Source organism: Miniopterus schreibersii (genome assembly GCF_964146895.1).
Source record: "Miniopterus schreibersii genome assembly, chromosome: 15".
NCBI classification, from domain to species: domain Eukaryota; kingdom Metazoa; phylum Chordata; class Mammalia; order Chiroptera; family Miniopteridae; genus Miniopterus; species Miniopterus schreibersii.
In genome coordinates, this window is record NC_138115.1 from 53,078,723 (window position 1) to 53,094,927 (window position 16,205).

A 16,205-nucleotide genomic window follows, 5' to 3' on the forward strand; every position below is an offset into this window, starting at 1 on the left:
CGAGGGAAGGAGGCGGGTGATGGAAACGCCGTGGGTGGAGCCCAGGTGGGCGCCGTGAAGCTCCGTGGTCCCCGCACAGAGATGAGCGGGGCTTCCTGGTGAGTACGATTATTAAAACTCGTTGACGGAGGCCTGGAAATCGCTGCGTCTCACTGAAGGTTAGTCCCACGTTGGCTTTTTAACACGGGTGCCCTGGGAAGACTCTACAAGGATTTAAAGCCGGGGTTTGAGGGGCGGACAGGGCACTAGCCGTACGTTTACCTAACAGATGACACCGCGCTGGAAAACCCCGTCTTTGTAAGTTAAACCATGGAGTTCTCGAGAAAATGGGAGTCGAGAGAGGAAACAGATTTTATAAATATGACTCAGCCCCGGCCGGGTGGCTCAGGCGTTGAGCGTCTCCCCCGCCAGGAGGTGCAGGTCCAGCCCCCCGTCAGGGCACAGGCCCGGGCTGCGGGCTCCGTCCGCTGTAGGAGGCAGCCAGTCGATGACTCCCCATCGATGTTTCTATCAATCTCCCTCTGCCTCCCTCTCTCTGAAAGCAATAAAAACATATTCTTAAATATGAACCAGAAGAAGAGAAACGCTAGAGAAATAACGACCCAGGCCACGCACCGACGGCCCGTCTCAGCGTTCAGGCTCCTTCCGCCCGGTGGTTCCCCCAAGCCTGTGACGAGGGCGCCGCGGCGATTCCGCGCTTACCTCCGAGCCAGGTGAGCGCTGACAGATTAGGTGACAGAAAACGGCAGAGCCGAGCCTGAAACTCTCTCTCTGAGACCGGCGTCGACGTTTTTATTGAAGTACAGTTGACACACAGCGTGTATCAGCTTCAGGTGCGCAGCCCGGTGGCTTGGCACCTGTGCGCCTCGCGATGTGATCACCGTGACAGGCCGAGAACCCATCTGTCACCCTGCAGAGTCATTACGATGTTACTGACTCCGTTCCCCAGGCTGTGCTTACATCCTGTGACATTTATTTTGTGACTGTGAGTTTGTGTCTCTCACGCTCCCTCTCCGGCCTCACCCGTCCCCTCCGCCTCCCCCCTCTGAGCACCCCCGGCCTCGTCTCCGTATCCCTGAGTCTGTTTCTGTTTTGTTTATTTTTCTCTTTAGATTTCACGTATGAGACGAAATGCACCACTCGTCTTTCTGCGTCTGACTCCTTTCCCTGAGCATGGCGCCCTCTGGGCCCATCCGCGTTGTCGGGAAGGGCGGGTGCCCGCCTTCTTTCCGGCTGAGTCCTGTTCCGTCGCGTGACCCACGGCGTCTTCTTTGCCCATCGGCGCTTGGCTTCCGCGTCTCGGTGTGTCAGCAAGGCTGTGATTAACACGGGGTGTGTGTATCTTCTTAAATTAGCGGTTTTGTTCTCTGCGGTTAAGTACCCAGAACTGGAGCCGCTGGGTTGTGGGGCAGTCCTCGCTTTAGCTTTCGAGGGGCCTCCCTGCTGCTTTGTGGTGACTGGGGGGAGAGGTCCCTGGGCGGCAGAGGCCCCTCTTCCGGCCTGTTGCCCTGGCAGATGCTATTCCTCAACCCCAGGGTTCTTTCCCGTGGAGTCCAGATGTCACCCCAAGAGGCTGTCACTGCCGTCGGTGCCTGAGGCCGGTGTGAGCCAACGCGGGGGAGACGCTGATTCGCCAGCTACAGGAGGCATCTCTGGCCCGTGCTGATCTCAAAGCATCTTCTCAATGAAACATCACTAGGATTTTGGTACCAGCCAAGGCCGGTAGTAACAACACTTGTTAATCTACCATCTGAGCTTTACCTTCTCTGAAATTTCTGGGTGAGACCGAGACTCGGGCATAACTCTCTCTTCGGTGCTGCTTTCGTAATATTCATTTGGCAAAACTGCCAAACTTCCAGCTACCAAACAGAAGAAGTGCGGTGGGAAGACGCTAAGATGACCGCCCGTGACCCTTCCTTGGGCCCCTCAGACCCTGTGTAGTTTCTCGCCCGCAGGGTGGGTGAGGCCGGTGACGTGCTCTGATTCATAGGGCCTAGCAGAGGGGATGGGGTGTCACTCCCACGATCAGTTCCCTAGGACTGCAGCGTCAGTCTTGCTGGAAGAGCCTCTGCCGCCTGCCTGACCAGCGCACTGGCGGAGCGTGTGGCGAGGCCCCCGGGCCCGAACCCAGGCAGCCCCTGGCGCCAGCCGGCGGGAGCTGAGGCTCACCCCCCATCAGCACTCGGGGGCTCGAAAGCAGGTCCTACCCCCCCTTGAGTCTTCGGATAAAAACCCAGTGGTGCCGATACCTTGACCACGACTTTACATGAGACCTTGAGGAGAAGAGACCAGGTGAGCTGTGCCCGGGAACTGTGACATAATAAATGCGAGTTGCTTTAAGCTACAGAGTTTGTGCAGCAATGTAAAATCAACACAGTGACTCAAACAACAGTTCGTAAAAAGTAAGGAACAGTTATATAAAAATATGGTGTCTAAAGTGTCTAAAATGCCCAGAACATAAGTAACACTGAGCCCTAAATAACACAAGCACAGTTGTATGATTAGTAGCATAATGGTCCTTGTGAAACAAAACAGCTTGGTACTTAACTAAATACCGAAGAAAAATAGGATCATGGCCCACAGCCGGGCTACACCAGCCTCTAACCAGCCCACTTCCTTTTTAATTTAAATTTTTACATGTATTCTTCATACATTTAAAATTACCAATTGACCAATAATAGCTATGAAGCCCTGGCATCTTTCTGAATAAATGGAATTGTCTTTTCACGGAAGAGTTTGTCACCTTATAGCGTCAGACCCACAGTTCCTTGACTTTCCCTCCCCTGATTTTTACATCCCTACCTTCCTGTGCTTATGGTAATTTCACTGTTAGGATGAGCCTGTTTCTCTGAGGACCGTGTATTTCAGTATGACGTTAGCAGCATTGTACACGGCCTTTTAAAGCCCACGCTGATGTATACAGAATATTCCATGTTGCCCTTTTTAAAAATCACAGCTTTAGCTCACACGTGAAAGAAAAAAAGAGAGCTTGCCCGTGAAAATGACACTAACGATTTTCAGTAAGTTAAACAACAACGCAATTAAAGTAAAATAATTATTTGAGACAGTGCTTTTTACGCAACACAGTTGACTCCTGTCGAGTGGTTCTTTAGTTGTATCGTTTGAAAACTGTGGAGTGAATTTCTCCAGGGTCACTTTTAATGGAAGGAATTACACCTTCCGAGCACGACCGTTACACACCAAGAAGGGATTTCCATAGATGCACGATGACCATTCCGCTTGGATTATGCTTTAGAGCTGGACCTGGGGGATCGTTTTATTCCACATGCGTTCAGGCGAAGTTCCCTAGTTTCCTGCCCTTTTATCCACGTGAGATGTGTGGTCGGTGATATAACTCTATGCACAGTTCACACGGGTTACGTTTGTGAGGTTAACAAAGGCAGCCGGGCAACCTGGCAACGGGAGATGAACGCGCTCTCGCTGTGTTTTAAACAGAGAATCCGCACCCCAACTGCGCGCGTTCCTGCCGGGCCCTGGCGGGGAGGCTGCTGCCATTTTGCATTAGTAAAAACTTGGCAAGACTTGCTCGGGACGAACCACTGAGTACAGTTTCCATGGCGACTTCAGAAAACAGCACCACCTGATCTCCACTCTTTCCCGCGCCAGGTCTCCGGGGACAAACCCAGTGCAGAGGCCTTGACCCCGAGGACAGCCGGGAAGACGGGAAGGAAGACGCCCACCGTCCGACTCCCACCTGATCGCCGCGAAGAGCACTAAGCGCTCACGGTGGGCATGCCAGGCAGCTCCACTTGTCCCCTGGGACATTGGGACAGAACAATGAGCGGATTCTTCTACCATTTCTGAACAGAAGTCTTGGAAGAGTAGCCGAGAATAGATAAGGAGATGGTAATATAATGGATGAATATAAAACACCTTGAAATCGTTCAATGTATACGGAGTGTCTTGAAAGTATAAAGCCTTGAAACAGAGGAAAAGACCTTCTGGAGTGGTTGCTATGGTGATGGGAGCGATGCTGGTGGGGTTATCGGAGTGACGGCTGGTGGGCAGAAAGGGTGTTTGCTATGCAGTTTGTGCACAGGGCAGAAATGAATAGATAAGCATTGAATAGTCTATTGATAATCTTTTGCAAATGTTATTACTTTTTGGATCCTATATAAAGAGTAACTCTGACTGAGCAAATTAAAACGCTCTCAAATATCAATTTTCTACACCCATGAGTAGCCTGGATGCTTAAACCAAGAGTCATTAACAAGGCGCAAGTCACAAGGACAGAGCACCCTGTGTCCAAGTCCCCTAGCAGACAGGCCTAGCTAGAAAGAAGTCACCTTCAGGCCAAAACGTAACACCTGAGATCGGATGCACACAGGCCCTTAGATGTAAACACCACTTTGGGTCCCAATCAGAGGTAGCCCAGAGTGTAGGTGTCTGTATTATCAGAATGCCTTAAAAACACATAAGCAAAAATAGACTCTATATCTCTCGTTGTAAAAACGTGTTATTCTGTTTTCTTTGTAAAACAAGATGGAATCTGAAAAAAGCCAAGATTTGGAATAAATACTGAAGCTGCTCGCATGACTGAGGAGGTTGATGCTGTTTGAGAGGTCGGCTCCTCCTGGGAGAGCAGCTCCAAGCGCCCTGCCCCCTGGTGGTGCGGAGGAGTGAGCCAGCGCGGGAATGAGCTCCACTCGTCACCACCCCCAGGGGACACCAGGTCACCTTCAATGATCTTATCAGTCAACGGAAACAGGGCTGCTCGGAGAGCCGTTAAAATGAGGAGAATTAGAATGTATAAAAAGCTCCCGGCTGCCGGATCAGAGGGAGAAAGGTCACGGACCGGGCAGGGAGGGAGCCGGTGCTGAAATCCGCCCTTTGATTCCCAGGAAGCCGTAAGTGGCTACAGCACCGTAAGCCGTTGTAATAAAGTAAAGTAAGAACAAAGGCCAAGGACACGTGGAGGGAAGAGTCAAAAATTAATTCTAACAAGTGGACGAAAATAGCCAACCGGACGTGATTATAATAACAGGCTTCGGGTAATTGTTTCCGATTCACGAAACGTTTAGCATATAGCAGGGAATTCAGCCCCGGCGAGTGAGGGGGGCGGTGTTATCTGAACTTCACCAGACGGAGACCAAGGTTAAAACGGCGTAACTTTGGGCAAGTTCAAAGAGCGAGAGGCAGTCGGGCTGCCAACCCCTAAAACCATCGCCAGGGCGTGGTGGGGCCTCCATCAGCCGGTGTTTCCAATTCCAAGCCTGATGTTCTTTCCACTCAGCTGACTCGCTCAGTAAGTAAACTGTTCTCTCCCCAGCCCTGCAGTTGCCACCTCGGTCATCGGCTCCAGCGGACGGGACGAAAGCTGGACGTGGGGAAGACCGGACAAGCTCTCGGCTCACCTGTGTCTCTCTCTCCACAGATGTTTGCATGGAGCTTTCAGAGATCAGGGGCTTTTGTCCTGAGTCTCACCCTTCTTTTTGGTGAACTTGAACCCAGAACCGGACAGAGAGGGGAAATGTGGGGATGTAGCTTTCGCTAGGCCAAGTTCGCTGGTCCTCCTGTCTCCTGGTTCAGATTTCCCCCAGTCGTCACTCGGCCTCCCTGGAAATCGGCCGCAGTGTCGATCGAGAAGCGTGGAGCGATTGTAGACGGCTGTTTACCTTCTCGGCACGCTGGCTGCTGGCTATTGGATTCAGGCTGTCGCCCCACATTAGCAGTTTGTTTGGAGTGTCTGAGTGACTCACTGAATTAGCTGATTGACCATTTGGACGACAGGCGGACTAATCAATGAGCTCTGAAGGCTGGGACGCAGCCCAGCGCCGGCCCTGCAGCGGTGGCCTTCAAGGACTCCGCACGTAAGCTTGCCCTTCGGCTTATTTTTCCAGTTCTGGGGGTTTCCATTCCCCGTGTGTGACCGTGCTCCCTCGTGACGCTCTTGGAAAGAATTTCAAAATAACAATCAGAAAATGATGAGAAAACAGCACAGAGCAGTTCCCTGGTAACTCCCCCGGGGACGGCGCAGGAGGGGTGAGGGGCTCGCAGGCGGGTCCCGGAGCGTCCGCGGCTGGAGGCGGCTGTGGTGCCTCCTGGGCTCTCTCATCGGCACCCTTTAGAAGTAGCAAGACCGTGTGATGCTTCCCCCTGAAAACCACCGACCCTCAGGGCCGGAAAGGCCGGGTCAGCTCCTGGTGCGGGGACCCCGAACGCGAACGTCGCCGGGGGCCGCGGGCCGTCCCTGTCTTTGCTTCCCCTGCTTCTCCTCTGCTGTGATTTTTAAGGCTGTGAAAATACAGGCCACGGGCAGGTGCTGGGGGGCCATGCCCCGTGAGGGGCGAGTGGGAGACCCCCAGGACCCACTCGTCTCATCGCTGGAGTCCCTGCCCCTGACTGCGCGGGGTGACGGCGTCCTAACGGGCTCGGGGCCGTCCCTTCACGGTGCCTGAGAACATCGAGTCCTGACGTCCTGTGCCTGAGACACCTACCCTTCTGCTGGCCCGTCGCGCCTCAGTACAGCGGAAGGAGATATTAAAAAATCAAACACATAAACCCGAAGGCCCATCTCGAGTAGAAAGAAAAGATAAAACATGAAAGATGACTCCTTTGCAGGAATCAGACGGAAGGACCCCGGCTGTGAACGACCCGGGTGCATCTCACAACCTGACGCTGAATGAAAGAGGTCAGATGGGGAAGAGCACCCAGCGCGAGACTGTACGTAGCCAATAGTCGTGTGCAATGATCACGGTTATTCCTACGGTCACAGAATACGTGACATGGATAAGTTTGTATTCACGTAATTTGCATATAAAATGTAAACTGGTCTCAGTGCTCGGAAGGCAGATGGTGGTTCCCTTTGCGGCTCAGCTGTGACTGGAGGGCCCCTGGGATGGGGCACGGCCTGCTTCCTGCACTGGGTGATGGTTTCGGGGGGTGGGTTCAACGTGTGACACTTAGACTCACTCCAGTGACCAAGCTGAACAGGATTAAATCTAATTGGGAGGGTGGGACGCTGTGCAGGAGTCTGAACGGCCGTCAGGTGATTCCAAAGTTAAGTTGAGAACTTGGTGATTCCTGCGTGGAGGAGCTGGTCTGTTAATCGCCCTAGTTTCATGTATACTGAAGTGTTTCTTGTTTAAAAAGACAAAAGAAAATAAATAAATGACAAGAAAGCTGCAAAACATTCATATAACTGGGAGGGATCGGAACCAACCCCTCTCCTTGTCAGGACTCAGGAGGCCTGGGAACCCAGCCTCCCTCTCCCGTCGTTCCAGCCTCCTGGTTTCCTTTGGTTCCAACTCAGTGAAACCACATGAGAGAGACAAAGTGAAACGAGCAGAGAAAACATCCAGACAACCTGCAGAATCATCAAGAACAGTGAACTGCTTTAAAGCACTCGCTGGGGGGGTTAGTCACACCGCCGTCGGCAGCTGATACATCTCCTCCCGTGTCCAGCGACGTCTGCAGAACGGTGAGCATGTTGAAAGGTTTGCATAATATTTTAATGAATGAGGGGCATGGAATCTGTGCTCTCCCGCCCGGCCGGCGTGGCTCAGCGGTTGAGCGTCGACCTAGGATCCAGGAGATCGCGGTTCGATTCCCGGTCAGGGCACAGGCCCGGGTTTCGGGCTCGCTCCCCAGTGGGGGGCTGCAGGAGGCGGCCGACCAGTGACTCTCATCACTGACGTTTCCGTCTCTCTCTCCCTCCCTTCCTCTCCCTGAAATCCATAACAATATATTTTTTAAAAAATCTGTGTTCTCCCAGTTCCCCTGCATTTGCCTTTATCATGATGTGGTGAACGTGGCTGCATTTTTACCCCGACTTCCCCCAGTACTGTAGGTTGAGAGTGGCTGTAAGCGCCGGCGGTGCTGTTTCCAGGTCGTCTCCCCACAAAGGCAGATACCCAGGCTCCAAAGGGAGGCCGCTTGCTCCTGGGGAGCAGGCCGCTGACTGTCCATGGGGAGGAGAGACAGTGTTAGGAACCCCACTCCTGTCTGTCTGTCTGTCTGACGTGTTTCTAGGGTACACGGCTTGTATTTTATAACTTACATGACATAAGCGTAAACATGTTGGGTTTCCGTGCTCGTAGCTATTACTCCCCGTTGGTGGTTATGAAGCTTTGGAGACTCTCTCTTTAAATCCCATTTCCCTCTGAGCAGAAGCGCGTCTCGGGGCACAGTCAACGCCAACTTGAAAAAGCCAACTGTTAACAGAAACCTGATCTGCGTCAAGCTGCGATGTCTCGAATAAACGCTGACGGAAGCTCCCATCCGAGCGTGGGAACCCCACCGTGACCTCTGCCGTTTCCCCGCCCCGTGGACCTGGCCATTCCTGTCCCCCGGCCGTCCGGCGTCTCGGCTACAGAAGGACACAGTCGCCCGGCCCTGCCCCTCCGCGCAGACGGAACTGCACAGAAAACTCTGTAACTGCGCAGCACCCGCTGCGGGGCAGAACGAACCAGCTCGTAAAGGTTAGTCTTTCCTTTCCTTTCAGAATGGAGCTTTCTGTGAGTATAAACTTGGTTAGTTAGTTAATCGTCACTGAGGATATTTTTTCCACTGAATTTTAGAGAGTGGAAGGGAGGGGGGAGAGAAACATGGATGTGAGAGACACACCCACCGGTGCCTCCCGCACTTGCAGCAGCTGGGGCCAGGGATCAGGCCTGCAGCCCGGGTTCGTGTCCTTGACCGGGACTCGAGCCCGCGGCCCTCAGGTGCGCAGGCCGGTGCTCTAACCACTGAGCACACCCACCAGGGCCCGACTTATTTCCAAGAGGAACACACACATGTGTAGATCCCAGACTGAGAGTATATTTGAGAAAAGTGACCTCTTTTTAAGCAAAGCTGTGCGAGGGATTAACTGCTTCATGGGCTAGGGTGAAGGGAAAAGGCACTGATTTGGTGCTTGGAGGCTTGTTGAGGGTGCAGGTCCCAGGCGAACGCGGCTGAGAAGGTTGGGCTTTGGCTCAGGAGGGGACGGCGGACCCGGAGGTGGGCAGAGCAGGTGCAGACAGAGCCTCGGGGAGGGGACCGACCGTGCGGAGGCCTCGCCAGGAGGACAGCGGACGCGAGGGGCCCAGGAAGGGAGGAAGGGAAGCCGTGGCTCCTGGCACGGGCCGGGCTGGGTTAATGGAGAACTTCCAATGTTGGTTGAAGGAAATGGCATCTGAATGCTCGACTGGACAGTCAGCTTCCCAGGAAACGGGCCTGGAAGGCTCCGCACAGAGTGAAGACCCGTCAGTGTCCTCAGGAGGGTCTCCCGGGCCCTGCGCAGGGAGCGGCTGGATTTCTCCGAGCGCGAGAGGAAGTGTGGCTGCCGAGCAGCGAGCAAGGGGACTCCGTGCGCCGGGGTGGGCGAGGCTGACGAGGGTCACGCTGTCCGGTGTCTTGCTGGCCACGCCACGTAGTTGATTCTCAATCTCAGGACAGTTTCAAGTGGAAGAAGAGAAGCTTGTCGTCCATCCCCTTGGCAGCGCCACTCACAGCCCTTTAAAATGAAAATACGACCTGTGGTACCACCTCCCGGACGACGTGGCCTCTCCTTCGAAGATTCAAGAGGAGAGCAGTGCCCCGCACCCCCTTCCCCAAGGGCCGCGTCCTCACGGGGGGCCTGGTCCGAGTGCCCAGCGCCCCCTTTGGATGCTGACCCAACAGGAAGGTTTTCCACGTTGTTATCGGCCCTAGAAAACAATCCCATGTAGGGTTTCGGAGTCACCGCCTCCGGAGGGAGATCGGATCGCCCGTCACCACCCTCGTCAGGAGGCATCGTGGGAAAACGGTGCTCTCAGCATTTCCAAACCGGGCCGTCTCCACTAGAAACCGCGGAGATGTCGCTGGACTTGAAAATACAGCCCGGCGCTCGGCTCCTGAAGGTGCCATCATGCTGACCATGGCCGCGCGGGAGGCCGGAGGGAGCGGAGCGCCGGCCGCGTGGGATCCGCTCCGTCTGCCCTGTGAGTCATCACCACCTTCGAAGAAATCTCGGTCCTTCCGCGTGGCTTTCTCGCAGGGACTTCATGCACTTTGGTCCTCAGTTCAGTGCAAGGTTATGTTGGAAACGGGCATCCAGGCGATTATAGACACTTCCATGGCCCTGGTCCCTGCGCTCTGACAGCGAGGACGCCGGGCCAGCGTCTGTCCGAGCCCCTGGCTGCCTGGTCCGTGCGTAAAACTGGCAGCCGTGTCAAAGGGCTGACAAACAGGGACTTTTCTTTATTGGTTAAGCCCCTAAACGACTTCATTCAAGTTTAAGAATCAGTGACTTCGGGAGAAGTTCCGAAACGAACAGAAGCGCGTTTTTCAATGGGCGGGATGTGCAGATGGCGCGGGAAAGACGTCTCACGGTTTCCAGCCTCAGCTTCGTCCCGAGAGTAATTAATGGGGTGGGAGGAGTGGGCTCGCGGCGCCCCGAGGACGCCCCACGTCCCGCACTGGCCAGGATGCCCGACGGAGGCCCAGGACTGTGACTCGGGCCATGGCCGCTTCGAGCCCGTCTCTCCCGGGAAAAGCCGAGCCTCGCCCCAGCGGCCGGCGCTTCCTCAGGACGGGCCCGGTGGGGTCAGGTGTAGTTTCACAGGTTCCTGTGGAGGCCCTCGCCCCACGGCCAACAAACGCTGACACCCGCTTACATTCAAGGGCCAAAGGGTTGCTTAAAAACAGCCATTTAAACAGTACGGTTTTGCTAAAATAACCAAGTTAAAAGAGAATATGTTCGGCAGGAATTCTTGAGACGATGTGAATACCGAATGTCACAGAAATAAATTCCTTGACACTGTGACGTTTACTCTCCCCCATTGTGTCCGAGTCTGTGACACCAGCCGGTGGCCTTCAGGATGCTGTTTGAGGCCACGGGGCTTCCCTTAGGCCCCGGGTTTGAAACTGTACCACCTCTGAGCCCGGATGACTCGTAACATGCATAGCACCCAGCGTAACATACGGAGCCTGAGGTCTAGCTGATCATCACTGTACCTTAGTGATCAACTTATTTAATATTTAAAACCTCAAATTTTTAAAGATTTGGACTTGAATTTTGAAATCTGCCTGTAATGTCCCAAATTTTACATAAAAAGTCAAAAATGTAAAGGTAGAACGACAGCTGGGCTATTCTGAGCCTTTTTCCACGAGAGGGAAATTTAACAGTTGAGCACATCGGTGAGGCTGGGTTTCCGCCCGTGGGACTTTCTACATCAGCAGAATCCGATCCCACGGGTTCCCGGCTCCTGCTTCAGACCCGCGACAAACCTTTTCCAGGCTCTCTCACGAGGAGAGTGTACACCAAGGATATACGATTACTTTTCCCTTTAGAACAAAGCAGAAGGACACGTTGAATCCCATCCAACTTAAATAAGTTAACAGAAGAACTGGAGGATGCCTGGGATCTGATCTGTGTTCTGAGAACAATAATTTATCTTAATGGAACACAAAAGGTCTTTCCGAGATACTGTGCTGATTCAAATACATATTTAAAGGGCAAAATGATAATATTAAATTTTCACAGAAGCTGGAACTTGAGAGTAGGAACAGAATTCTTATTCACACGTGGACAGTTTGGGCCCCTTGATGACTCGGTCTTTTTAAATCTATTAATAAAAAAAGGCTATTATTCTTTGACTTGGAATCTTGGTTACAGAGTTGGAAGTGACACAATCACTTTGAATAAATATGACGGTGGCACTTCTAGCCAGTGGTAAAAATATCTTTATTTATATGGGTTTCTGATTCCAATGATTGATTTCTGCGTATTTTAGCTTTCTCGTAGCTTTTAAGATCAGTATATCTTTCCATTCCTTGGAAATGCTATCAATGTATGGCTCTTACAATGACCGTGCCTCTGGCTTCTAAGTTATTGTTTGTTCCCGTGTTTCCCCCAGGACATTACTGCTCTGTTACGAACACGTGGAAGTGAACAGCGCCCGCGTCACAGCTGGCGGGAAGCGGCCTGGTGTGACACTCAGGTGACCCAGCCGGCGTCCAGGCTCGTCGACAGCTCACACAGGTCAGCCCGACAGCTGAGAGCAGAACGCGGTGACGCTCAGACTGCGGCTGGTTCCGGCAGAGGCAGACGCTCCCCTTCCCTCCGCTGTTCCACACCCTTCGCGGTGCAGCTTTGCGGCGTCTGTCCTGAGCTGGGACCTAACCCCACACCCTGGACTGGCCACGTGCCTTTCACTGGTTAAAAGAGCGAGACAGAAATGACGCTGTCTCAGCGACAAGCCTGCCCACGTCTGAGTTCGGCTGGAACCCGAGCGGGCACCGTGGGAAAGAGCCCAGACCACAGGGGACGGGAGACACTGGGACCAGGGCAGCGGCGGCCCAGTGGCCTCAGCTGAGAGTGTCCTAGACTAGCCAGGTCCTCGGTGGCCCCGTCGCTGCCCGCAGAAGGGACGCGCCCGGGCACAACCGAGAGAAGAGCCCAGTTAAGCCCATTCTGAATGATCGATTCACAGGCTTGTAAACTAAATACGCAGTTATTTGTTATTTCAACCCATGCAGATTTGGGGACGGCTTGTTACAAAGCAAAAGCTAACTGATACAGACAATATATTCAGCCTCAATAAACCAATGTATCGTTGAAATGGAAAGAAAAAAAATCAAAAGTTAATTTAGTTCTGGTGGAACGTTCTAGGCCACTTTTTCTTCTATATTAATATAACTTTTTTACACATCAAGTTCTAAATGTGATGGAAAATGTATATTTCCATTTTACCTTCTTAAAGAATTCACTATAAAGGAAATAAAAAGGAACTATTCTTATTATTTATTGATGACAGAACCACTTAATCACATTCCTCTCTGTAAAAATTTAATATTTGACAATTTATAATTAAAATAATCTTAGTTTTGCCGGAAAATAGCACTTGATACTTTTTTAAAGGATTAAACTCTCTGGATTAGCCACAGAGATCACCTTCAAAATGAAGACGACTTCAGTCGTTCAGACGACTTAGTATTTATTACACATTTGAAAGTTGTGTCACCTGAGAGAAAACTAGAACTCCAATAGTTTATCGATCAAAATTTATAAAAACAGAACACGTTACCTGCACAAGCTTGTATGAGAGGTAGCAGAATTACCAGTTTCCATAGCAACCTCATTTCCACTTTCCAAAGTCAGAATTTCTCCATACAGTCAGCGGGAAATAAAGCCTGTCTCCCCGGCAGCGTCCCCAGAGCCTGAAAGGAACAAAATTGTCGTGAAAAGGCAAATATACAAACGTGCGTATTTTCAAATGTATACGGGTTGTTGCATTTTAATTTAATTTTAAAATATCACTACTCAAAAAAAACAACGATGAAAGGTCTATTTTTATAAATAATGTATATTTTGCAAAGTTTCATAATTCTGGTTCACCCCCTGGTTACACAGTTCGTTTGCCATGACCTTTGCTGCTGCAGTTCATGGAGTGGAATGAAGTTTGTTGAACGTATTCCATGTGCATTAAAACTTTCATTAGTACATTTTAAGTCCGGTGTTTTGGAAATGTTAAAGAAAATTGAAACCAACTCCTGAAATTCTGTTGTTGGCTTTTATTTTTGATTTTACACCATTAGGAATAAAGGAATGATATAAAATATTGAATGTATATATATGGATGGATACACACATATATAGTGATTTTATATGTTTCATGGGTTTTTCAATATTTTTATCAACATAATTGAAAACAACATCAATAGTGTTTTTATCAAAGTTGTTGAGAATATGTTCATTAGGAAACATTAAACCTATTAACAATGTTACCCCAGTAAATTTAATAAACAAAAAACAATAAAATAAAAATACCCCTTTAATTTAAAAAAAAAGAGAAGACAATACCTTTCCTAATACATTATATAATTTATTATATTAGAATGTTATACAGTATATCATGGCTCTATAATATGCTCATTAGGAAACGTTATTTTTCCTAATGTTATAGAAGTGAAGTTAATATCGTGCCACGAAATGTCTGCAGGACATCAGTTTCTGGATGTGTTATCTTTCGAGGGCGGGCACGCTTCTCTTACGGGATTACATCATAATTTCCTCTAATTCATTTTGACATCTATACTTTCCAATGATAAATGAATTCAAGATAAAGTGTTTGCTTGGCCTTTACTCCCAACGAGAAATCTAATAAGAGGCTCATAATCTCAAAAAAAGTACAGAATAAACTCATGTAGGTCACACTTGATAGGCCTGTTACATAGCAAACGATAGGACCCTTTGGAAACTTTTGATTTAGTGGAAATATATATATTAATTTATCTTTATTGTTGAGAATATTACAGATGCCCCCCTTTCCCCATGGACTCCCTCCACCCCCGCCCCTCCTAGGCCTTCGCCGTCACTGCACTATAAGCATCTAAGTTCTTTGGTTAATCTCGTTAATATTTTCTTGCAGTTTCAGATACGTTTTGGAAGTATGTGGATTTTAATCACAAAACTAATAAGTAATGACATTTTGATCATTTCCTGATATATTTAAATTCTAAAAACCTTTCTTTTTTTCTGGTACTAGCTACTCCAACTTAAACAAACAAACAAACAATGACCCTACTCAGGTTTAAGTTTTATGATGTGAAAGTTTAATGCTTTCAAATTTAAACAGGGAATAAAAATCGAAGGCAAAATGAACAACATCTGGGTCCACGTGTTACGTGAGTTGATACTGTCCCTTCCCAATTCTCTCACATCCTCCATCACTTTTCCATTTCGTTGGACATTGAAGATTTCAACTCGTTACACGTAAATGAAGTCACATTCTATATAGCCATTCGTTTATAATTTTTTCAACAAATATCGATGTGTATGTGTATATATGTATTTATATCCATTCTCTGCAAGACAATAGCTATGTAGGTGTTAGAGGCGACCCCAGAACCCTTCAGTCCTACCCCTGAGGTCTTGCTCTTTTATGAGAGACACAGACATTTAACAAAACAGCCAAACCCAACACAGAGACACGCACACGCACACGCACACACGGTAACGCACTGAAGAAAAAAGTGACATCTATGAACCTATGTGATGTGTGGTGTGGGGTTCAAGAGCCTGTTGAGCTGAGGCTGGAAGGATGAGCCGCTCGTGGCCGGGGGGCCCCGTCCTGGCCGGACCTCTGACCGCGGGGGCTCTGGGAGGGGCCGTCACACTCCCTGCGCTCTGCCCAGCGGACACGGACACGGGCGCAGTGGGAGGGGCCAGGAGGCAGAGGGCGTCTGTGTTCGTTTTCTTTTATAAGGAAGCTTTCCGGCTCTCCTGGCCTTGGGAACCTGGGCCATTTGCTTGAATAAAAAGGCAGGTGGGTGGGCAGGGGCGGCTCGGGATCAGGCCTTTGGAAGGGGCTCCCGAAGAGGCCCAGCGGGTCACCAGCCACACCCCCACGGAGAACGCCCCGGAGACGGGCACGTCACCTAGTGACCAGGGCGGGGGGAGCTGTGCTGTCCGCCCTCGCCACCTGAGGCTCTTTGACGTCTGCAGGCGCATCTGTGGGACGCCGGTCCGGGTGGTGTGACCCGGAGCGATGCTCATGGATTCCCACCGTTCACAGAAACCCTCAGGCCAGTTGCAAACGACGCCTGTGTCTTGCCCCCTTTGTTGTCTGAAACGATTGTCTCGCTTTGGGTGTCGGAACAAGAAACGACTACGAGTGGCCTTGGCCATACAGGGTGATTTTGGAGGAACAGCGCCTAGAATAGCGGCAGCTTCTCTCTCGAGCATCTTGCTTGCGCGGCCCCTTGACGGCCGCCACTCCTCCCCTACCCAGAGCCGCTTTGTCCAACGTGGGCTTCGCAGCCCGGTCCAGGCCTGTTTCCCGACGGCGCGTTCATCATCAGGACAGATGTGCTCGGCACTAATGGTCCTTTTATTTTCAAATGGCCAGTTAATTAACTACATCAGATAAATTAAAAATCCCAAATCCATTTTCTCCAGGTAGCCTCACTGTTTTACATGCATGTGATAAACACCCAGAGCCAGACAGAGGAGGCGAGGCGCAGTAATATTTACAACAGATTTCCAGCCTCAGCATTCACGGAGTTATCTACTATCAACACAAATCAATAATAAATCAAAAAATGAAATATGTATGACCTGAAAAAGCCTGGGTCAGGCTAGAAAAGGCCAGCTGCCACTGAGTCAGGCGGAGTCGCGAGACGAATGGAGCCATCGGTCTCCTTGTCTTCGGGATGTGATGCGGGCGCCTCGGAGAGCTGCTCGGCCAGCTCTGCAGACAGGCCGTCCCCAGGAGGACGGG

At 50.7% G+C, this 16,205-nt stretch overlaps 1 protein-coding gene across 1 annotated transcript in view; it reads right to left on the minus strand.

The window, feature by feature from the left end:
- The window catches only part of CNTN6 (contactin 6), a 127,489-nt gene that overhangs the window by 84,308 nt on the left and 26,976 nt on the right, over nt 1–16,205 (minus strand). Inside the window, exon 2 of the mRNA XM_081159966.1 lies at nt 13,011–13,143. Within this exon, the coding sequence (XP_081016092.1) occupies nt 13,011–13,065 (55 nt within the window). The 5' untranslated portion in view covers nt 13,066–13,143. The remainder of the gene's footprint in view (nt 1–13,010; nt 13,144–16,205) is intronic.